Consider the following 24,070-nt stretch of genomic DNA (forward strand, 5'->3'; position numbering starts at 1 on the left):
GAAAATTGTCCATGTAATTGGAAACTTGTTCCCTATCAGCTAGGCTAAATGGACAAGTAATGGGACAGGAGGGAGGAGGAGAGCGATGACTAAGTTGGTGATTTAAATAGACATTCATTACCTGTTGCGTGTTGAGTCCTGAACTGTGTTGTGGTCTCACAGCCCCAAATTCCATGTTTCTCTTCCAACTGGTTTGGGAGAAGTGAGACTTTAGACTTTGGGATGAATTCCAGACTTTGAAGGGTGCAAAGACATCACGAATCATGGAGATAAGGGTTCCACTCTTGTCCAGAGAGGCAGCTGTACGTTATGACACTACAGCTTTTTCCAAACCTCATTGCATGTGGTGAAAGACTTGTTTGGCTTTGCTTGAGGGCTACTTCATTGTAACATACTACTTAAACCAGTCACACAATTAGTTTGCAATGCTAAAAAGACCTGGAGAAAGTTGCCTTCTTTGTTAGACGTTATGTGGGCTATTCTTGTGTTGTAAGGGATTAAAAAAAAAAAAAAAAAAAGAAGGGGGAAATGAGCATGGTAGATGATTGATTTGTATGCTACGGGAGTTAATTAAGGGAGAGATATGGCACATAAAACCCTGAAATAATTTTTATAGGGAGTGCAATGTATGTTCAAAGCCATTTCTTAAGGAGTGTTTTAAGTTGCTCATAAAAATGGCTATCAAAACTACGCAGCTTTAAGGTTAGATTTGAAATAATGTACAAGGTCCATATAGTTTAAGTGAGGCTTAATCCTTCTGTTGACATTTTTGATACCAATTTCTAACAAAATAAGACCATGTAGTTCTGCAACTAAGAAGCTTAGAAGGTTATTATTTTATTTTTTTAATATTGTATTGCATGTATGTGCTAGAGGTATCTGGGCATCCCATCTCAGGCTCTGTTTTTAGTCTAACTCATAAATAGACTTTGCAGGAATGAATCCACTGATGGTTTTGAGTCTGTCACGTGAACAGAAATTTAATACTCTTCTTGCATATTTCCAGAAAGGAAAACTACTGTATCACTTAAGTGATATAAAATGTCCTATTGTGATTCCAAAACAGATGATGGCCTTTCAACTGTTGTTAAAAGCCTTTTAGGACAAGCTGCAAACAGAAGAGTTGTCTTTTGGTTTTGAAAGCGTTTTAAATCCGCTTTTGGTCAGCGTGAGAGTGTGCTTTTAAGGTGGATCCAGACTTACAAATTAACAGGCCTTTGGGAGAAAGAAGTATGCTGTAAAATGGAATCTGCGGTAAAAGGAGGCACTAAACCAGTTGTTTGAAACTTGTAGGTGGTTTGTGGTGATCCAGAAAGGATGGGCAGCCATTTGTCAACACCCCCATAGTAGATGGGTGAGACCTTGATAGGTTGAGAGATTGATTGGGAGAATATGATACTGAAGGATTTGGTGAGAACTTGATATATTTGAAGTGGCAGTTTGCCGAGTGCTAAGTTCATGGTAGTCTGTTTTAAGCACGCAGGGGTTTTCAAAGTTAAAATAAGAACCACAGCGAAGCAATGATTTAAGAGTGACTGGGCAGTCCTACAAAATTGCTTTGTTAACTAGTTAGATTTAACAATAAGCTAGTAATGTTAAATATTTGTCAAAGACGGAGGGCGTAGTATGCTTTGAAGCTGAGGATTTTAGCCACAACCATTAAAGCTATTTGGCACTTGGGGGGTGGGGATTGATTCAATCTGATGATTTTTGTTTGAGATACAGTATTGTAGCAAACTAACGTAGTGTTGGAGTTGAATGAAATCACTTAAACTAAAGATTTTAGTGACATATTCCAGTGTATTCAATCCAAGAGAAAAGGACTCGGTTATCCAAGCAGAAGGGAGCTGACAGACATCACAAGTTTGACTGTGCCTTTTATTTTCCCTGAAGATCTGGATATGTCTTTCTGCTGTATTTTACTTTTATTTAAGGTTGTTACAGCAGTTTCCAGGATTTCTGTGAATTTGGGAAGCTTTGTTCAGTCAGTTACTTATGGCTCTGGATTAGGTGGTGTTTTATGTTGGAGCTCTTTGTCCACTAGTGCTTGTTGAAAATAGCTTTGGGTAGGAAGTGTTTCCAATAGGATGATGCAGAACACCTGGGTGATACTGCTGCTGTTCGATGCTAATAGAGTCACATATTTGCTTGAAACTTCATGAATAGTTGGGGTGATGTAGACATGTGGAATAAACATTATGTATAGGACACGAGTAAGAATAGCTTGTCTTGTATATTGGTGTTGCTTAACCTGAGCTCGTAGGTGCTAGTTGTTGCTTGTCCAGTCAGTTTCTATGGCTTTGCTGAATGCTTGTTGTTCACGCTAGCTTTCTGCCAAAGAAAACTGAGTGTTTGGTGGGATTTTTTTGACAACAGTGCTTTGGAAATCATTAAAATGCTTTAATAAAAAAAAAAAAAATTGAAAGGGTTCAATTTCATTCTAAGGAAGTTCTTTAACTATTTAGGTTTCTTTCTTATTTTTAGCGCCGGCTTCGTCATCTTCGGAACATCGCTGCACGTAACATTATCAATAAGAATGGTTATCGCCTCTTGGATACGTACTTCACTCTTCACTTGTGTGATAACGCCAGGATATATAAAGGTAAACCAGGCTTGCTATCAACTTTTTTTGCTAGTTAATCTTTGAATTCTTATGTTACAAATTCTCTGTCCTTTTATTGCCTTGACAACCTGCTGCCATTATTTGCATCGCAAACAATGGAACTAACAGTGGAAAAGAGATCTTTAGTTTCCTGAACTTAGAATCATAGAATCATAGAATCATTAAGGTTGGAAAAGACCTCTAAGATCATCAAGTCCAACCGTTAACCCAACACCACCATGCCCACTAAACCATGTCCCTACTTCATAAAAGCTTTCAGTGTTAGCAGGCAAGGAAGCAAAACAGGTGACAGATTTGGTAGTGTCTCTTAAATTAGCCTCTTCTTGTTGCTGCTCTCCTCTCCCCTCACCGATAATTTGGGAAACTTGGAAACTTCCAAGAGTTAAAGCTTTTGGAGCCTTGGGTGCTTTGTGTGTGGGGGAGTGTTTCACTCTGCACGTACCAGTTATTTTTCGGAGCGTAAACCAGCACTTACTATTATCAAAGTTTTCCAGAAATAGAATTGTCAGCCAATGACAAGAAGCATCCAGACATCTGTTCTGTTTTTGATAACTGTGTTTGAGTGTTAGATCTCATTTCTCTTTAATGCTTTGCTTTCCACTACAGTGTATAGTTCTTCATTGTGGAGAGATGTTATTAAAAAAACATTTTTATGCTCTTTTTGATGTGATCGACAGTTGGAGCTTTGCAGGCAAATTTTGTTTTTCTCTTAATTTTTATTTTCAGCTAGTGTGGTTGAACCTTGCTTTTTTTTTTTCCCAAGGTCGCTGTTTTAGAAGGATGAGAATACATAACTTGAGCTTGCTACCTGGACTTTCTTGTAGTGGTTGGTTGAACCTGTAACTGATCACTGTTTCTAGTGTTTGGTGTGTGGGACTGTTCTGCACTCCATCAAAGCTTTATCCTTGGTCTCCAATGGACTGAGGGATGTTGTACAAAATCTGTATTCCAGCCTCCAGAGCTGTCTACCTAAAGACTTTAAGCTCTTATTTTGGCCGGGAAAGCCAAGGTCCGTGTGTCAGCAGTTGCTTATTTCCATTTAAATATAGGGTTCTTGGCACCTCCGTGAGATGATTTGGCTGTTCACTTTCTAAGCATCTGGAACAGGTCACCCTTGCTCTTCAGGAAAGCAGAGCAATTAGTTTATCCGTGCTGCACTCCTCCAGGAAGATGTCGTATGACAAAGTAGTCACTTTGCAAATGTCATCCAAATATTGTAAAGTACTGGGGCATGTTCTTAAAAAAAAAGCCTCAGTAAATCTTAAGGATTATCTTGGGTATAGAGATAAAATGCTAAATTTAAATAATGACTTCTAATAATTAAGTGTGAATGAGTACTTCTAGTCAAAAGCATGACTACATTTTAAAGTCTTTCTCATGAATCTGTTACTGATAAACTAGACCCACTAGCATTTGTCTTTCATGAGTGTTACTTATTTTAGCTTTTTGTGTTTCAAATAGTAAGATTTGTATCGGTGTTTAAGCTAATCTAAAGGTGTTTTTTTACTCATTTTTCTTTAGAATTTTATAAGAGTGAGGTGATCAAGAATTCTCTGGTAAGTTATTTTAATACGGAAAAACTTTCTTTTTACAATTGTATTGTTACTGCAGTATATTGATTTTTCTGCTGAATACTATAACTGTTAAGTGTGTATTTCCACTGTTCAGTTCTGTTAGGAGCATCACGTTCTTCTCCTCCTTTTCAGGTTCTTTTCACAAGGGTTGGAATAGTGAATTATTGAATAGTAGAGATGCAAGTTCATTCATTTATAGCTCTGCAGCTATAATCTGTTGGTACTCCTGCAGATAGGACTAAATTAAGGGTAGGGCATTTTCATATGAAAACTGTTCAGTGCTCAGGTTAATCTTTACAATATATATCCATTTTAAATATTGAGAACACCAAATAGGCAAAGTAATGTTAGCTGGATTTTTACTGGTTTAACTTCTTTCAGTATCTGAGAATTGTATGCATCATAACCCAGGTTTGTTTACAGTTCGTTTTTTTTTTTTTTTTTTCCCTGTTCTTGCTGGTGTTAGTGACAGAAATGGCTGCTTTTATTTAAATGTTTGTGAATTGCTTATTCAAGGATAAGTATATTACTTTATATACATATATTACTTTACTGGGTGTACAGATTCATCAGAAGCTCATGCTGTGCATTTTAGCAACTTGGTATAGAAGCAGAGGCCGCAACACCCCGAATAAAAGGAGAGTCAAAGAGTGTTGCAGAATACACCACTGATTTCTTTGAACATCATCTTGTTGTATAGGTGAACAGTAAGGATCATGTACCTGCATATATAAACATGTATATTCTTTGAAGAGCTAACAGCTTTAAGAAACTGAAGTTTGAAAATGTCTTAGAGTTTCTAAATTTTTCCAGTTCAGATCAGTGAAGGGACCAGAACTGAACAGTTTATTACAACTGGGAAGGGGTAGGTCTCTTTTGTGGGAATAGGATGTTGCAAGTGTTGGGTAAGGGAGTTTGAAAACCTGCTAAACAGACTTTTTAATGTCTGCATTCGCAAGGTGGAACTGCACCATTTATAGCACACTGGGCTGTAAATGCTTTGAAAACCTCCTGAATGGGGGAAAGGTGTCTACATCCACAAGGCTGTTAACTTGTCCAAGAGACAAGTTCCTTGAGACTTTAGTATTTTGAGTTCTGCCTATTCTGAATCAGGAAAAGGAATAACAAAAAGGGAATCTAACTAAAGGAAATATGAGATGGAATGACAAAAATCTAAATAAAAGAGGTCTTGAGCAAATTCCGTACATCCTCTATGGGTATTTTAATGGCCTGTTATTCTTGTGTCTGAATAGCTACCAAATATCCCTTCTCCTTAGGAAAACTTGATTAATGCATTCCTTCTGTAATACTTACTTTACTGGGTGACTTTGCCCCTCCCTTCTTTTCAGAGGCATCTTATTCTAAATTGCCTAATACCAGTTCAGAGATGCTTGGCCTGTTCCAAGCTGCTTAAGCACGAGAAGGAAAGGCTTGTTCTTTCATGGGATGGTGGGTTCCTACCTTTTGTTTTGGAGGAGCTACCGTTTCTGTGTCGAGCAGAGGAGGGAGATACATATAGAAAGCACTTTCCTATTTCTGCATTTGGACACCCTGTGATTTATGGCCTGTGGAAGTCCTGAAGTTGGTATCTGGCTCTTGGCACTGGCAGTGTTGGATTGACTTGGTTTGGTTGCAGCTTGGGCCAATTACAACCGTTTCCATAAATCTTTAACTTAAATGTTATCAGAGGTGAGTGCAAGTTCTTGGAATGCCTTGTGCTTGCAAATCTGAGTTCTAGTGGAATAGATGTTTGCAGTTTAGCTTAATGTGTGCTGCTTCTGTAAAGCTTGAGATGCAAGTCTGATCTCTTGGAGGGAAGAGGAGCTCTTGGTGACAACGTTTGAGGATTGCCATCAGCATCAGTCAAGGAGGAGAAGAATGTGAACAAACCTGTCAATAAATTATGCAAACTTAAATTTAAAGCACCGATCTATTCCACAATAATTAACTCTTGCAATGTAAGCTATACCCTAGTTTTTAGAAGCTGAATTATAACTTGGAAAGGAATGTTACTTCCACTTTTAAAGTTCCTGATTTGGCTAAAACGAATTAGTAAATTCTGAAGTAAATTCTTCAACATCTTGTAATGGAAGGAAGCAGAGCCCACTCTGAGTTTCTGAAGTACTTTACAGCATGTAGCTTTTAACCCAGGAATTCTCTCTAGAAAACAGAATAAGGAAGCAGCAGAGCCTGTTGGCTTCAACTCTGTGTAAACCTTGAAATGGCTGGTGTTCGTTATTCTTAAGTGTGTTTTAATCTTTGACATGGACTTTGCCACTTTGAGTTCTCAATTTTAGGACTACTTTCAGCTTGTTTGAGTTGTTTTTGTCCCTCTTTGAATATGTACAGAATCCAACATGGAGGAGCCTGGACTTTGGAATAATGCCTGATCGTCTTGATACCTCTGTCTCTTGTTTTGTTGTGAGGATCTGGGGTGGCAAGAAGGAGCACTTTCAGCTTTTGATTGAATGGAAGGTCAATCTAGATGGGTTGAAGTACTTGGGCCAGCAGGTAATGTGAAAATAGTTTTTCTCAACTTTTTACTTTCGGAAACAAAACATCCAGATGAACAAATATCTAGACTGCTAAGAAAGGAAATGAATTTGAAGGGTGTATTTTGAAGTTTGATTGCAGAGATTCATGTTAGCTTTCTTCAGAGCTTTAAATCTTGACTAGCTGAATATTTTAAGCTACCATTGTTCACTGAGCCTCTTAAACGATACTGGAAGCACTTGGTGCTTTAAATTGCAATGCCTTGGTTCAAGGAAATAGCAGTATAATTGTACATATTAGTTAAATGAATATAGATCATAATGTTTGTGTATCTTACAGTTTTAATCCATTCTCATGGTAATGACATCCCATGAAAGATCTTCAGTCCAAGGAGCTTACTGTATAAGATCTGTTTTAATTCTGGTATTTGTCTCTTACTAGTAGCGTTTTGAAAGAGGTGAAAAGTGAGGTGTTTTCTGTATTGCGGAGCTTATAGTAAAAGTGGCTCAAAAAGAAACCCATATCACATAAATAATAAAAACACCAAAAAAAAGGGTGCCTTTTGAATCAAATAGATTGTCCTAATTCCAATGGGCACTTTTTGATTGCTTAATTGAGAGGATCTATTTAAAATAGATCATAGTTTATTTCTCACTTTAAAACTAATTTTTTTTTTTTTTTTAAATTGGGAGGTTTCAAAGCCTGGGAAGAAAGCTTTATAGGGAATGACTGCTCTAGCTTCACATGGTGCATTGATCCCAGCCAGCACCCCCTGCACTGGTGGGCTGGGAGAGAGTCAGAAGAGCAAAAGTGAGGAAAAACTCGTGGGTCGAGATACAGACAGTTTAATAACTGAAAGCAAAAAAAAAAAAAAAAAAGCTGATGCCCTGTTTTTTACTGCTAAGCATGATGTCATATGGTATGGAATATCCCTTCGGTCAATTCAGGTCAGCTGTCCCAGCTGTGTGCCCTCCAAGCTTTTGCACACCCCCAGCCTACTCGCTGCGGGGGCAGAGTGAGAAACAGAGGGGGCCTTGATGCTCTGCAAGCACTGTTCAGCAATAGCTAAAACACCGGTGTGTTACTAACACTGTTTTGGATCTAAACCACAGCACCATACGGACTGCTATGAGGAAAATTAACTCCATCGCAGCCAAACCCAGTACCCTTCATATTGTAGCTTTCTTTCCAATTGTTTTTACTGGACAGAAGAAATGGGTCCCTAAATAATATGCTCTAGTGCCTGGTTTTATTTGAAGTAATGTTCTTTACGTTAATAGCAGGATATTAGCTATAATACTGAACACTAATTTTGTGACTACTATGACCACGAAAGCCTAATTTTGAGTATCGTTTTAGGTAATGTCATGTGAAAGCTAATTACTCTTGAGACTTATCTCTTCAATTAATTTCCGGGTCTCCTAGTTATTTTTGTCAGCTGGAAATGCAACAATAGGAAAGATGCTCTGGCCAGTGTTTCTGACTTCAAGATAGAATGGCTGAACATACTCAGTGACTGTTATTAAAGCTGTGAAGCGAATGCATTTTCTATGGTTAAATTCATTTTTTTCTGAAGTTTCATGTGCTTCTAGAATTACAGGTACTGAAAAACTGCATTTGACCATCAAACAGAGCAATTTATGCTCACTTGCAGTGTAAAGTCATAGTAAGCTGACCATAAAATGATTTGTTTTCTTCTCTTCTTACAGATACACGCAAGAAACCCAAATGAGATTATTTTTGGTCTCAATGATGGTTATTACGGAGCTTCCTTTGAACAGAAGGTAAGGGTATCTTGTATCTGTTCTGGCTTGTTAGTGCTGGTGACAAGCTGAAATTCAACTTCTAAACTTAAATTTTCACACTTGGATGCTCAGAACGATAAAATGCTTCGTTTTGAGAAGAAATACTTTTTTGACATGACAGCTAAGAACTGTTATCTTGCCTCTGTTGCATGGACATCTGAACTGTTCTGGGAAGACTCAAAGCATAGCATTTTAAGTCCAAACAAAGCCTGGTTACTGAAAATAAGCCTTGACTTTATTCTTTGAGGCAGACACTTCATTCAAACGTAGAACATTTCCAAAATGGTGTGGCTGTTAAGACTCATTTTCATGGCAAATATAAAAGCACATTAAGTTTTGGTTCTCGCTCTTAAAACCAGAGTTTGTAGCTTTTAAATGGGAAGCCTTTTATTTGCTCTGTGTTGCAACTGTTTCACCCATGGTTGTTTTTTTTTTTTTTCCCTTCCCAAAGGCTCCACTGTAGTATTTGTGCTTGTCCAGCCAATATTGTGACCAAAATTAACTGTATAGCATTGCTGATTACTACACTGATGACGAAGAAGTTTAAATTTACCTATTGTAAATAGCACAGTTGACAGTTTTTTTAATCCCAAGCTGCTGGTGGCAGGACTGTGGTATAGATGGGTTGTATAAGGAGTCCCAGGCTGGAGAGAAAATGACTCTTGACACACAGCTACAGTTTCTGCATTAGCCACAACCAGCAAGTCCAGTCTTGTGAGGATTTGAATGGAGGCAATGGCTTTATAGTCAACAACACGGGTAACCGTTCATATGTGGGGAGAGTGGAGCAAGGGACAAGGTGGCCATGGATGCAAAACTCTCTAGCTGTAGGCAAGCCTCCAAACTGTGTTTGGTATTTTGATGGTTATCCTTCAAATTGGAGATGGTTTGGTACACAGCTCAGACTGCTTGCTGGTGCTGTTAACTCAGTTTTCCTGAAGCAGGATGCAATTCTAGTTTTTCGTGATTTCAGTATTAATAATCTGGGCCTGAATTCAATGATGGTAACGCTATCCTCTTTCCTGATTGATTGTTGTCAGGACTTGCTTCCTAGCTCATCAAGGTTAAAAGTACATCTTGGTTTTGGTTCTTGTACATGCTCTGTAGCTAAGTTACAAATACAGTCGTAGCCTATGTGGAGCACAGATAATCTCCTTCTTTATCCTCTCCTATAATTTATTCAGCTCTTTCTGGCTGCAAGAGCTAGAAATTTATTTTGTCACCCTGCTCTGTAGCTTCCAATTGCTTTCTTTGTCAGTTCCTTGACCTAAATCTCTTCTTGTATAGTGCATACCTCCTGTATTTAAGTGACTTGTCTGCTGTTCAAGCCAAACTAGTTGGCACAAGCAAACTCTTCCTGTAACCTTCAGAAGCTGTGCACACCTAATTGGTATTTCTACTCCTAGTTGGTCTTGCTTTATAATTTTCATGTCAATGCTGGGCATTCTAAATATTATACAGCCCCACTTTGGTGGTTATACTAAATATTATTTATGAAGCACCACCTGAAATCTTCTGTAGGAAGGGGTTTTTGGTGTCAGGTGTGTGGCTCTGATCCTGTGGAAACTGCAATACCGTCCCTTTTTGTGCTTGGTTGTGTGGGTATTTTCTGATCTCTTGGGGTGCTTTTTTCTTTGTGGTGGTGGTGGCGGGTCTTCATAATACTTCAAGACATCTTAGTCACAAGCCTCAATTTTTGAGATAATACATGGATGGAATAGCAGTTTTAGTTTCTTTGCACTGACACATATGAAACCTCGCTATGCAAATAGATGCTTGCAAATATCCTTTTGCAAGTCTAATGAAAACCTTGCGCCCAAAGACACTTCAGTCAATGTTGGAAGTGTCCTCTATTTTTGCACATCTCAGTATGGAAAAGTTAAGGTATGGTACTCTTTTTTTTTGTTTGTTTTTTACTCCATTGCTCAAAAAAACCCCTTGTTGCTTTGGTATTTCTTTGGACTATGAATTAGTTGCCAAAGTAGATTTATGGAGTATTACAATAAAGTGCATTTTATTAGTGTATTAAATGTCTTTGTCATTAATTAAGACCACTTATAAGCCAAAATAAGAAAATCGTTGGAAGCTGACTAAACCATTCTGGCGATATTTCATGAGCTCAGGGTTTCAAAACATGCTGTAGATGTACTTCTGAGCATTGCTTGATCCATCTGGAACTAAATGCAAATTCCCATTTTCTGTCCTGTGAGCTTACCTGTGGTAAGAGAGGTGGGAGCCTAAAAGCTATGGTAGCAGAATAAACTATAGTAAGGCAGGAACATTAGGGATTGCCACAACTACTGTTTTTGTTGATGAAAATTGTGGATTGATTGATTAAATGCATATCTCCCTGGTAAACAAAACCAGCAAGAGCAACATGCTCAAATAGGAATATTCTAATTGCTAAATCGTTTAATTTAAAATCGAAGCACTGGAAGCTTACAGCTTCACTAGGTAATGCACTTTAGCTGCTGTTTTAGAACCTTCAAGCCCACTTGCATATAAGGTAACCTTCAAGTGCAGGTTTGTGTTCAAAATGCTTGCTCTGTAGGAAGCTCCTGTCATATAAAGGGGCAAAGTAGAAAACTCTAGCAGCAATACTGATGGAGAAATTCTAGGTAAACCAGACAATTGTAGTATAGCAATTTTTGTCGTGACAGAATAAAAGAACCATATCCAGGACCTCTTTATTGTTGTTAATATCATCACTGACTCTTCACTTTTTTTTTTTCTACTGATGTCAAAAAGCCTTTAAATTCTGTATCCTTGACAATATGTATGTATTAGGAATTTTACCTCTCTTCCATCTCTTCTGTCCAGCAGCAACTTGGCTGTTGCTGATATGCAATGAAAAAATGAATGTTTTCTTTGGGTAATGTTCTTATTCAAGTTGCAGTTTTCTGGCTGTGATGGATACTTAGCTCATGGCAAGAAAAAAGCTGGGAAATAAGGTTTCAAAAGCCTTTGTGCGTGCCTTCTGAGTCCTGAAGGGTATTACTGCTTTACTGTAGGTGTCTGACAATGCTCATGTAACTCCTCTTCTAGCGTTTACAGCTTTTCTTCTCAATGTAGATAGAAACGTGTGCTGCCCATACAGCCGCTTTGTTCATAACCACATTTGACTTTCACATAATTGTACCTCCAACTTCTGTTTTTGTTCAAGCTTTTTTGTTATTATTTTGTTAGAAGATTTCAGCAGGTTTCTGCTTCTTTCGTCACAACCATGTCCAGTTTATTTTCCTGTTTCCTTTCTGGCATAGGACCACTGAAGCACTTGTTCCTCTCTTAGTTTCATCTTTTCTAGTAATCATACAGTGAAACTGTTTGGATTTGCTTGAACTGGACCAATGTTTGAATAAGAGAGATGTGAGCTTCAGAGATTTTTTTTTTGAAGCTGTCAACCTGGACTTAAAGTATTCCCAATCCTTTAGCAGTTTTCTGAATCTGCTTGGTTTTGTCCAAGACTGCATGCTTGTGTGTTAAACCACTTTTTACCCAGGTTCAAGAAAATCAGTTCTAGGTGCTATACTGGCTTTCCTAAAACCAGATTTCTCCTTCGCTGGTTTCTTCAATGCCTTCCTGGCTTTCAAATTTTCTTTCAACCATTTTATGCTTGCTGCTACTAACCGATAAGAGTTGCCCTTGCTCTTTGCAGTGATATCTTTTCAGAAAGTGCATTTAGGGAAGCAAATACAGCTTTTAGTTAATGACTAGCTTTCTGTTGTCTCCTTAAAGAAATGAAACCAGAACTAGTCTATATAGCTCTCCATAACTCAAAACATTTGGCTGTGGTCAGGAGTACAGGGTAACAGAAGAATATGTTATATTCTTCAGGGGTACTGAATTGTAGCTACTTTTTCAGCTGTCAAGCAGGAAAAACCCTTATCTCTGGAAAGCTGCATCTCTCTCTCTCTCTCTCTCTCTCTCTTGGAAAGCTGCATCTCTCTCTCTCTCTCCAGTATGTGGTCTCCATCAATGCAGGTAGAGTCTTTCACTGCATATGCTTGGTTGTTTTTTTTTTTTTTTTTTTAGCAGCTAGATCCTGGCTACTTCACACAAGCAAAGCCATTTTGTGTGTTTACAAATACACGTGCCTGTATCTAATAAATGCTGTGGCAGAGTAGACAAACTCCCCTTTCAAAGGGCAAACTTCTTTAATAACTAAATCTGAAACCCTTCCATTGCACGTTCTGCAAGTTTCCTCGGGGTAGAACAGTTTGTATAGACCACTTCGTGTCTGACTCTTGGGAATTTCCTTTCAACACACTGTAGTACGGGGGGAAAAAGAAAAGGCTAAAATACGTTGCTGCTCCAAATTCTTTCCCTCCTGAAACTAGTTATTCTAGGCCATTCCACTTGTTCTCTGAAAGATTTGGCACTTTGCTTTCTGAAGGCAGTGTTTCATGAAACGAGATCAACTTCGTGCTGTAAAATAGTGATGCTGGTAGTTGTGCATTTTCAGTTTTCCACCATCCTAGTTCATTCAGGCATTAAGATGTCTTTATTTTGGTATTTTTTCAGGGGATATATGTATGGATTTCAGCATGTAGGATCCAACATCTTGAGAATGGAGATGAGGAGCTGAGACAGCTGCTGATATGGTGCCTCTATTGCGATACGATGCATAATGTAGTGTATAGATCTCATGGTTATTTAGGTGGAACCTCATGTTTGGTGAAAGGAATGTCTGCTGCATGGCCTGTGGCTAACAGTTGTGTCAGTAGATGTTGACATGTAACTCTGCATTTCAACATCTTCTATATGGAAACAGCCTGTTGAGGCAGGAAAGAATACGTAGGCAGGGATTGTAGTTCTCAGAGTACATCTGTGTCACTGTTGAAAAATTAGCTGATTGCGTGTACCAGCTGGGGCTACTTCATACACTAAAACAAATGCCTCTTTTCCTACAATCCATAAACTTCCTGACAATGCTGCCAGGTGGTTTGACCTACTTAGAATTTGCTTTATCATGTGGAGAAACAGTTCTGAGCCTGTGGTGTTTCTAGGAATTTGTGTGAGTATGCCTGATATGGAAAAGCTTGGTGTCTGACCTTTGCAGCATGAAGAATTGCCATTTGTCTGTTACTGTTTTGATGCCTCTTGTGCAGAATGTACACTTTGGTCTCTTAATGACATAAATTTTTTAGTAACTTCTGGAAACTTGTTCACATCGTTCAAAAGTAAGATTGCTTTGATCTTTTAAACGTATTACAGCATGGATAAAGAATAGAGCTTTATCTCATGGTCTTGTACACCTCTGGCCCATTACTGAAGAGGCTCTCAGATATGAAGCTGAAGACTGGCAGTACTGTAAATTGCATCCTTCAGTATTTCTGTGCATAAAATTTGTGCAGTAAAGGATTATAAAGTTCAAGAAAACACACTCCATGTCTAGAACACAGATAAAGTGATAGGTCATTAACGTATTTATAGGTAAGTGCTGTTGTAGGACAGACTTGAACTTGGTGTTATTGCCGCCTTAAATTGCTTCTACTTACCATACATAAAACTGTATGAAGACAGATTTAAAATACATTAAATGCAAGATCATTTTTTCTCCTACCAAAAGTGCATGCTTTTAGTCAAGATAGAAAAATTTTTGATTCTCAAATTAACATTCTTTCTTTGCCTTAAGGATCACTCAGGTACCCTGAAGAATAGTCTTCTCCAGGTGGATCAGAACTGTGTTCGTAACTCTTACGATGTCTTCTCTTTGCTTAGGTAAGGTTTTTGAGAATATTCTGTGTAGCTTTTGTAACTTCTTTAGTGTGTGTGGAAGAAGCCTTTCCAAATAAAAAAAACTTCTGGACTGGAATGTGCAAAGGAGATCCAGGTAGTGCCGATTTAGTGCTGGTAGCAAGGAGATGGGCCTTGATGTATGTTCCTTGGTGGTCTCTGGGCTTCTTCTGCCACGTGGACGCTTGAGCGCTCTGAACTAGAGCTGGCTGTGGAGCTAGCCCATGGATTTGCCTTGCGAGTGTTAAAATCATGGAGCTTCCCTGTTGGAGAGCTTCTGTGGAAAGCCCCTACTTTGTTCTCCTCAACAAAAATAAAATTTATTTAAATAAATTAGAACAATGGGAAAAAAGCAACTTGCGAAAACTTAATTTGGTAGAATGATGCTGTAGTTGAAACAAAACAGCTATACATTGAAGTGTGTGGGGGGCTTTTTTGTGGTTTTTTTTTTTAATGTTGAACCACTGAACTGAATTTACCTTTTGCATAATTCTCCCTTGTAATCCAGAAAAGAGGCATTGCATAGTCAGTTACTCCAACACATGTATGGTATAAGAAAGGTATGGTAACTGCACTTTTGCGTGGTTAATTAGGTGTCTCTGGTGGTGAAAAACACAAAATGCTATATGAAGGTAAACAAGAAGGCCTTTTTCAGATCTGCTTTAATTACAATAGTTCAAGAATGTTAGCTGTGGGGAAATACAATAATTTAAACGCTGTCAGTAGGTTGGTTTTGAGGAATTTGTATTTAAAAGGCACGTTGCAAGACAGGTTGATAACTTCAGTTCTGCAGTAATAGCAATAGATGTGCTACAAAGGAAACCCTTGAAAAGGAAGTGTTCAATATGCTTTCAAAAGTCCTTGGAAAAACGCGTCTGGTTTTTTATCAGTTGTAAAATTCGAATCCATTTGATAGTGTTAACAGTAGGTGTCACTGTTGCCTGTATGAAGCATTAGCTCTATAGTGAAGAAAGTGGTAGGAAAAGTTAACTCTAGGTTGCTTGTTCAGAAATCTTTATTTTATAAGCTCTCTGAAAATTTAAATGCGCTATTTCTTGATTCTGTAAAGCATATTTAAACTAAAGGCTGCTTTCTAAATGTCTGTCTTCTGTACTTTTAGTGGAAAACAACCAGGGGGCGTGTTATGAAGTTCTGGTTACGTTCTGGCACAGTCCATTAGAAGAGAACTCTTATAGTACCTAACATTAAGTTTTTGTTAAATAGAAAGAAGAAAATGTGTGCCGGTCATCCTGATTGCTCTGTTCATACGTTTTTTTTCCCCTTTTCCTTTGCACACTCCAGAAAAAAACACTCGCTATTATACCAGCCGGTCATGAACTTGACCGACTGGAGCCCTGTCTAACCGTGTCTAATCTGAACTGTGGTCCTTCTTCTGAAACTTTCTGACTGTCTATCATAAATCTGACCAGAAATGAAGATGCCAGCTTTGATAAAGCTCCCCTTGCTGGATGCTCACCAGTGCTGTTTTGAAACCTGATTACTGGAGCCATGCACTTTGCTCAGTCTTGGGAAGGTGAGAGTCCAGGCACTGTCTCTTACAGTTTCTAGGCATGCTGTTGGGTGTAGCTCCTGTTTAGCCCTGTCTCTGAGCTAAGACATCCTCCTTTCTTTTTGCTTTGTCCTGAAAGGAACAGGTTTTTTCCAGCCCTCAGTACCAGGCATGCTGCTGATTATATTTCAGTGGATTCTACATACCTTATCAAGGAGTATATATTGCATTGTCTACTTCCAGCAAAAGTTAGAAGTTATAATTTGAGACCATACCTAGGTGCTTTTTTTGCCTGTTTCCTTCCTAGCTGGGAAAGTTTTTCGGGAACTGAGGCAACGTCCTCTGTGTAGTCCTGAATTCTTTCTACTCCCTCTCACATTAACTCTGCTTTTTTTACAGGTACACGTTCCCTATTGCTGCTTATCTTTGATATCTAGCTCAAAAGACTGGTGATAGCATTTATTTCTTTAAAAATAATCTCTAGTCTCTTTTTGTCAGGTGTCCTTCTTCTCCTGCCAAGCAGTCTGGTTTGCCACCTCCTCCAGGAGTCCAGGCTTGAGTAACTAGCCGGTGACCTCTTTCCAAAGATAGTTTTTGTGAGAGCATGTTCCACTTACAACCAGAAGAGAGAGATGGGCATAATTTGAGTTGTGATTCATTTGACAGGACATGTACTTCAGGAGGAAATGAATTGCTGTCTGCCTGCTTCTGTCCATTGGCTATAAAGAGAATAGGGAGGTGTCTACACCGTAAAGGTTTGCATCTGGTCACATAAATCCCACATTTTGAAGACTTTCTAATGATACAATATTTGTCTGTAGTAAAAATTCACAAGCTGCACATGTGGTTTCCTAATGTTTTCACGAGACATGTGAATATGAAGAACAGCTTGTACTGGCTTTGTTTAAACTTCTCAAAAAAGGAAGCAAGTCCTGGTGATGGTGGTATCTGCATCCCAGTCATTCAGATGGTACCATGCTGCCAGGTGTGGCATAGCCACTGTGATCAGCTGTACAGTCTGAAAATCGATTGAGAGAGAGTAGGTTCTAGCTCAGCCCTTAACTCTTGGAAGACTGCAAAACGAGAACTTCTATGGTTGATCTGTCTGCTATCAAAACTGCTTTTTGGGGAAGAAATTATTTAAATTTTTTTTTTTTTACTTCAGAAGTGAATAGCTAAAACTTATGAAGCTTGTGAATAGGCCTTAATGAAAAGCACGTGCTTGGCTCAAATTATGTTGATTAAAAAAATTAATTGGGAATGCCAGAGTGTGTGAACAGTAGAAAATTTTGACTCTTGGATTAAAATAGTGCCTGTGTGCTCAGATGCTTAATTACATGGATTTACAAGTTAATTAAGCAGGAGGAAAAGTTTAAGTACCCAGACAGCTTAGCTTTACACAGGAGGTTCTCAGCACCTCTGCAGCTCATGAACCTTCTTGTTTTGGGGCAGGAACAAGATCCTCAGGCAAACATAGTGCTGCTAATAAGTTGTTCATGCCATATGGAAATGACAAATGTTCTTTCAGCCATTTGTTTTAAAAAGGCTAACTAACAAAAATTAACACCGCAACTGGAAAGCTAAAATGTTGAGGTTTTTGTCCCTTGGCCATATTGTCAGATTTCCTGAAAAGAGGTCACTTAAAGGCTTTCTAAATATTATGTAGCTGGTAGTAATAGGTTATACAGTAACACATTTCACCTTTCACATAACGCTCAGGATGGGCCAAATTCATCTGAGGTCATGTTCTGGACATGTCTCCATAATCAAGCTCTTGGCACATTTGCAGCACTAATGGGAATAGGTTTATGTTTAATATTCTCTTAGTTGTCTATCCTTTCTTTTCTTTAAACTTTGAAAAATAGACCTTTCAGTATTAAGTGGTGTTGGGAAGATGGGATACGCTGGCAATCACTAAAGAAGGGGCTTAAAATCCTCTATGCTAAAATTTTACTTCAGTTCCTAAATACAAAAAGTAATATCTTGTATTCTACAACAGCTTCTAAGGATTTTGTGACATTTAGAGCAATTGGCCTGCTAATACCTTTTGTGCCTCTAAGCATGTGAGTGCCTGAAACGCTCCCAGATTCTGCCTGGAGACAAAAAGTGCTCTAAGAACTAGTGAAACCTGCCCCTTTGAAGTTTTGCTTCCTATATTTTTATCTCTCCAGTCAAAACTGCTTTCTCTATGGTTTAGCCATTCCTTCAGCAGATGGGATGGCATGTTTGTGCTTTAGCCAGGCAGTTAGTGCAAATTGAAAACATTTTGGTAGTATTTTTTTTGAAAAAAACTATTGTTTTTTCACAACAACAACAAAAAAATATGATATCGTTACAATTTGAGTGCTGGAGATGAGTAAAAGACCAGCTCCAGGCAACTGCTGTAATATTGCTAATATCTAATCTGGCTGAAGTTGATTTAAATAATACTTCTAGGTGTTAAAGGGCTTCCTCTGCTACTGCCACATGTGCATCTGATCTAGTGGATTAAATCTTGAAAACTAGAGCAACTCCAGAGACCACACAGGCTTCATTAAAAACAACAGGTTCTCGCAGTTCTGGTGATAAGCAAATAAATCTGGCTGCAGTGCCCTGGACAAGTAAACATGACTTTTCGAAACAAATTATAACACTAAGCGAACAATTTCCTTGTATTTCACATCACAACAATGATGGCCCAGGTTCAGTGACTTTAAATGGTCCAAGATTGCTGGTTACAAGGCACTGCTCTGAGGAGGACCAGAGCTCAATTTCTGAACTGGCAACTAATTACTACTTTCTAGGTGAGGGGCTCAAAGAAACTTGCGGTGCACTGTTGAACATTGGGCATGTTGATACGTGACAAGTAGAAATATGAGTTACTAGAAACTGTCTTAAGTCCCAGTGCCTTAAGTGTGCCCGTCTCCTTCAGATTTCATAATTTGTCATGGGCCAGGGGTATGCTTTAAGTGACAGGCTTTGTTTCAGGATTTGCCATTTTTAATATAACTGTTCATTTAAAGAAGAGTGCATGTCTTCTCACTGAAGAGATATTATTTAAGAATACAAATGTGTTTGTCTGCAGTCTGAAACTTTGAGATGTTGGTAAAATCAACTCTCTTAAGTGACCAAGACTAAAACATGGCGACACAATATAAAATCAGCTTTTGTTTAGCTCTGCCTATCTTAGGAAAGAAGCTTTTTAACAGATACATTGTTTGTTTAAATTCTTCCGTCTTTATTAGCAGTCTTATTGAGTGAACAACACTTAAACAAGTTGATCTCTGAAACTAGAAATAGAGACAGTACACAGTCAACGTAAGCAGCTGTAGTGTTGAAAAACCCATTAGTAGCTCAGAGTAGTTTCTCTGGGACTACAGAGTCAGTGGAATTGCACGTGCCAAATGTAGTAACTGCCTTTGGGCAGCTATTTTTAAAACATGGAAATTACGCTAAACTTGAAGCTGTTTTTCATAAGCTCTCTGAGTGGGGAATGATGGAGTGAGCAAGGTCTTCACGGGCTTGTACTGCTTTGTGCTCAGGGGTACATTGACCTTTTACAGCTAAGGAGAAGCACAAGACAAGTCAGTCTTGAACAATGTCAGTGTCCCAACTTGACAGGCAGTAGCTCAGTCAGACTTTGCTATTGTAGAGTTGCTATAAGCAGCAATTTCAAACTTTAGGCTTCCAAATGTTTGGTGGGGTGAAAAGGAGGGAAAGCAGGAAGAAAACACGCTATCAGCTGCTCTCTGACTTTGGAGGGTTGTACAGCATCTAATAACAACGCCAGAGATGGGCCACGCAAAGCTGTACTGTCTTCTGAACTTCCCTTAAGTTCCTCTACTTCCACGCTCATCTCCGTGAAAGAAGTGAACCCAGTGGAGCTGTGCAGTAGGCAGGATTCAGTCTCTAGCCTCTGCAGTTCAGACTGCATGGAAACAGGGAGTTGCTCTTGGCTTCCCTCTTCCCTTTAGGGTGCTGGTAGATGCGTATTTAGACATAAGGGGAGGTACGGAACTTTTTTTTTTCCATTTTAAAATATGCACTGACAGTTAAGTCTTTTGTTTCTAGCTTTTTCCTTTGCTGTTCTTTCCTCGGAGAAGTATGCCAACTCATAGCCGTGACCAAAGCCCTTCTAAATGTTGTCGTTACGGATGTTCATGCAGTAGGAACAGTGCCACATTCTGAGAAGGTGGCGAGTGCGTGGCAGGAAAAGGCTGTCACTAATAGCCTGATGCTCTTGCGGTGCCTTGTTCTAGCTTTTCTTTTGAGTATCTTAGCAATCAAATTGCTGGCTCACATTGCAGACTTTCAGTCTTTAATGTTGCTACTGCTGCTGCCATCACCTCCTCCCAGCAGATGCGGAAATACACTGTCTCAAGTGTGGAATGGGTAGTAGGATTCCTCTTAGCCTGACTTGTGTTCTTAAATCAGTAAGTTCCTCTGCTAAAACTTCCCTTTGCTAGTGGTAAGTGTGGTTGTTTTTCTGTGATGGCCGAGCTTGATGTTTCTAACTAGGAAAGATTTCCACCTGGAAGACTTGGCTCTCCGTACTGTATAGGCAGCCAAGGGGAGGCAGGCATCCCTTTGGCTTTGGACACGAAAACCCAGGTGGCCTAAGGCCAGCATAAATAAATATGAACTGTAATCAGACCTCTTGGGTGCCCCTGTATGCTTTAATAAGCAGTACTGAAGTGGATGAACAGTATAACAAGTGTCATCTCTTTTGGCCTAAAAACCATGTGGGTTGGAATTGTGGGGTGGTGTCTTCCTGGGAAGTAGCAATGGAGATGGAAACTGGGATCTGAATTTTTTTTGAGAGATTCCTTAGGGATTTTGATCTGTGGAATCAGACTTTCAGATAAATCTGTTCCCAGGCATTTTAGTTGTGTGGTGCTAAGGTATATGGAAGCTGAGGCTAATCAGTCATCAGAAGAATCAATTTACAAGGCTGACTTTTGCCAAAATCTGTAGAAGAGAGCAGCATGGGTCATAGCAAGTTGAAACAGTCCATGAAGCATAAGAGAGATGGGGTTTTTTTTGTATTTTAACTTAACTGCAGGGTTAGTAGTCATCTGCTGCTGCTGTTCTTATCTTCAGCTTTCCTAATATGCCATGTGGAATTAAAACACCCCTGCAGTGGCAGATTTTTAGTGTAAGCATGATAGGCATGTTGCTAGCTCTTGATCAAATTCAGTTTCAGAGCACTGTTTAGGAGAGAGATTAGAGAGCTGTGCAGAATTTCAAAAATAGCTTTCTTCTTTATTTGTGACGCCATGTGAAAGACCATATTGATGAAGCAATGTTCAATTAGATTAGAAATCATAACACAGTCCTTCTCCTTTTTCTGGCTTTATTAGAGTTGATGAAAAACAGAGCATGTCACTTAACTAAATAATTTTCTAACAGATACCTGGAAGTGTTTAAGAAGGAGGATTTTGTGAACAATGGCATTGAGACTCCTCTTTATTTTTGTTACGACTTTGTCCTGGATATGGCTGTAAGAATGGTGCAGCTAGTTGCTTTATTTTTCAGCCTGGGCAAAGATTTCAGTGAATGCAGTCATGTCTCCAAAATGCTCAGAAATACCTAACTCACATCAGGGGAAGACAATACTACATTTTGACTGAGAAAAATACAATGGATTAAAGATCGCACATTGGGGAAAATGCTTTAATCTCTTTGATAATTAAAAACAGGGCAAGGTGGGGAATGCACCTGTGACTGAGAAGCTGCAGAATACTCCTGTGTTACGACCATCCCTTTGTCTGGTGGGAGATCTTGCTTCTCTACTTCAGCTGCAGAATTCTACTTGTTTTGGAAGTAAACTTTGATTTGAGTTTGGGGATGGCTTCCAGGAAAAAGTGTAGCAGTATGCACTTGAAAAAATGAGTCACCTGGTGTTTCCCCTCCTTCTCCCTCCAGTGGGTAAGAACTGTGCTCAGTTGTCACAAGCACCTTATCAGTTGTGTGGACTGCGATTGGAAGAATACAGTGAACAAGCAGCTGTTTCCCTTTTTGGTTGGAGCCTGTAACCCATTCAACCTGAATTTATGCACCTTCCTTTTCAGTTGTGCAGTGAACTCCAGTTTTAGCCTTGCTCACTGTTTCAGAGCAAGAATTGAATCTTATGTTAAGATTTGTTGGCAAGTTACACGTCAGCAAAAGGCTGCTGGATTCTACCAGTGTCACTGTCCTGTCCTGGTAGGAGTTATCTTTACATATTTATGCCTTTCAGAAATTTGTGTTTGCATATAATTTACCTTTCTGCTATATACAACATCTTGAATGTGATTCTGTCTGTTGCCCTGGCAGCAAGGTTTCTGTAATCACAAACTGATAAGCACCGGTATCAAGAACAAAAAAGCCCCAACCTTTCTCTGATATTTGCCACAAATACATTTGTTCTTTGAATAAAAAAATCAAGCCGTAAATCCATCCCAATGCTGGAGTGAAATCTATGAATTGAAATAAGAGGTCTAGAGACATCTCAGGTTTTGTGACTTAGTTTCTGGAAAAAATTGTTTGTGCTTTATGTTAAGACTCTCCTCTTCCGTTCGTGCCCCGTGTGTATTGAAGGTGATATATATACTAGCTAGGTCCTTTAAATGTTCCTCACGCTGGAGGCCAGCACCTCCCCTGCTGCCAGTCTGATAGACATATTTTTTCCTTTTCTTCTCCATTTGCAAATAGCTCAAAGCATCCAGTGTTGCAGTGTCTACATGGACTTGATTATTCAGAAACTTAATTTGAGCCTTACACGTGTAAGTCAATTCAAAACTGCTTGAAAGAATGATGGAAAGTATCTGTGCTTCAACAGCACTGTCTTGTTTGAGTTTCTTACAGCATTGGCTCTTGTAGAGGTTTAATGCCATAAATGAACAAGTCAGACTTGCATTTTATTCTCTTCTTACTCCCTACTGTCTTCTCTCGCCTTACATCTGCTTTGACAAATTGTAGGTATAGGTTTCCGAGGAAATTGGGAAAGGGAGTATATGATTATAAATTAGAAAAATTTTTCTTGTGGGAAAGCAGATGTAGCAAATGATGGTTTAAGGGGCTATGTAAAAAATATGTTATAGCTGGCTGGCACTCTCCATAATCTAATTTCTGGACTGATAGAAAGAAGTGTGCGTTCCATTTTTTGTATTTAATAGGAAAGTCTTGGATTTTTTTTTTTTCTTTAATAGTAGGTTTGGGTATTTTACTTCCAGGATCCTACACCTCACTTATTGCCAGAAGTGTTCTGTTCTATTTTCTAAATCCCTGGTAGTAATTCTCAGTTTAAATTTAGTCTCATTGTAAACTAAGGTTGTTCTGGCAAACAAGACCATAGGCATTTATTTCTCTTGTGAGAAGTAGCTGTAATATGTGACTGCTGTAATTAATTGATGTATTTATGGCTTAAAATTCTGTACATGGAAAATCCAGATGTGTCTGATAGAAGCAAATAGATATTTGGAGTGTATGGTAGAACTACAAAATCATGTATCAAATGTCTAATAAAATTGAGACTCTTTCTTTCATTAATGTAAATATAAGCATATGTTAGCTTAATAGGCACAACTGTCACTACGCTCCAGCTTTCAGTTTTTTAAAGATTGCAGTCAGGAATGAACTTGCTGTATAAACTAGTAAATCACTAGACTAATTCATGACCAAGAGGGATATCTCAGTTGCAGTATACAGCAATGTGTCTTAACGGAAAGTACTTCAGCTGAACCTTCAAACATTGCTTCAAACTTACTGCAAGCTGAAAGAGAGCAAATGTGTTGTTGCAGCACATTCTCAAGTTGTAAAGTCAAGTTATGTTGGACCATGGCATTGTGCAGCCTTTGGGATGTCAGGAAAACTGCTTGATCTTGCAAACAAGACCAGGACGTTATTGCAAAGAAGACCTATAATGGTGAAAAAGTCCAAAACTTGGCAACTTTTTTTCTTCCTCCAAGTCAGTACCCGTATTGAATTGATGGGCAGAACACTGTATGCTAGAATTGTTTCAAATCTTACAGCCAAGGTAGAAAGCAGGGTTTTTTGGGGGAGAAGAGGAAACAATTTTATTTCAGGCTTGAAAAGCCTTGAAGAAATACCCCAAATAGCCCCTATTTCAGCAACTTGGGAACTAGCAAGTGAAGAGGAGAGAAGTTGCAGTTTTGCCTGCTGGTTCTTCCTAGATCGATTAGGGATGCAGCTTTTGTTGGTCTCAGCTTACAGTACATGGCTAATGTTTTTGTATCTATCCCACTGTCTTTTAAACTTCCAAAGGAAGGGAGAGTATTTTGTTTCCTCTTAGTCTCCCCCACCTCAAAGCAGGTGATAGGAGAATGGAAGTAGAACAACAGCTTCGTGC

General features: G+C 38.9%; 1 protein-coding gene across 1 annotated transcript; it reads left to right on the top strand.

The window, feature by feature from the left end:
• Positions 1 to 263: 263 nt before the first annotated feature.
• Positions 264 to 21,220, top strand: LOC104073557 (UV radiation resistance-associated gene protein-like; the record flags this gene model as incomplete). Its single annotated transcript, XM_009573375.1, has 7 exons — positions 264 to 302; positions 2,485 to 2,602; positions 4,145 to 4,179; positions 6,547 to 6,708; positions 8,400 to 8,474; positions 14,131 to 14,216; positions 21,130 to 21,220. Coding segments are annotated over exons 1-7 (606 nt in total), but the record flags the coding sequence as incomplete, so codon positions are not given.
• Positions 21,221 to 24,070: the final 2,850 nt, after the last annotated feature.

Source organism: Fulmarus glacialis, unplaced genomic scaffold (genome assembly GCF_000690835.1).
Source record: "Fulmarus glacialis isolate BGI_N327 unplaced genomic scaffold, ASM69083v1 scaffold11662, whole genome shotgun sequence".
NCBI lineage: Eukaryota > Metazoa > Chordata > Aves > Procellariiformes > Procellariidae > Fulmarus > Fulmarus glacialis.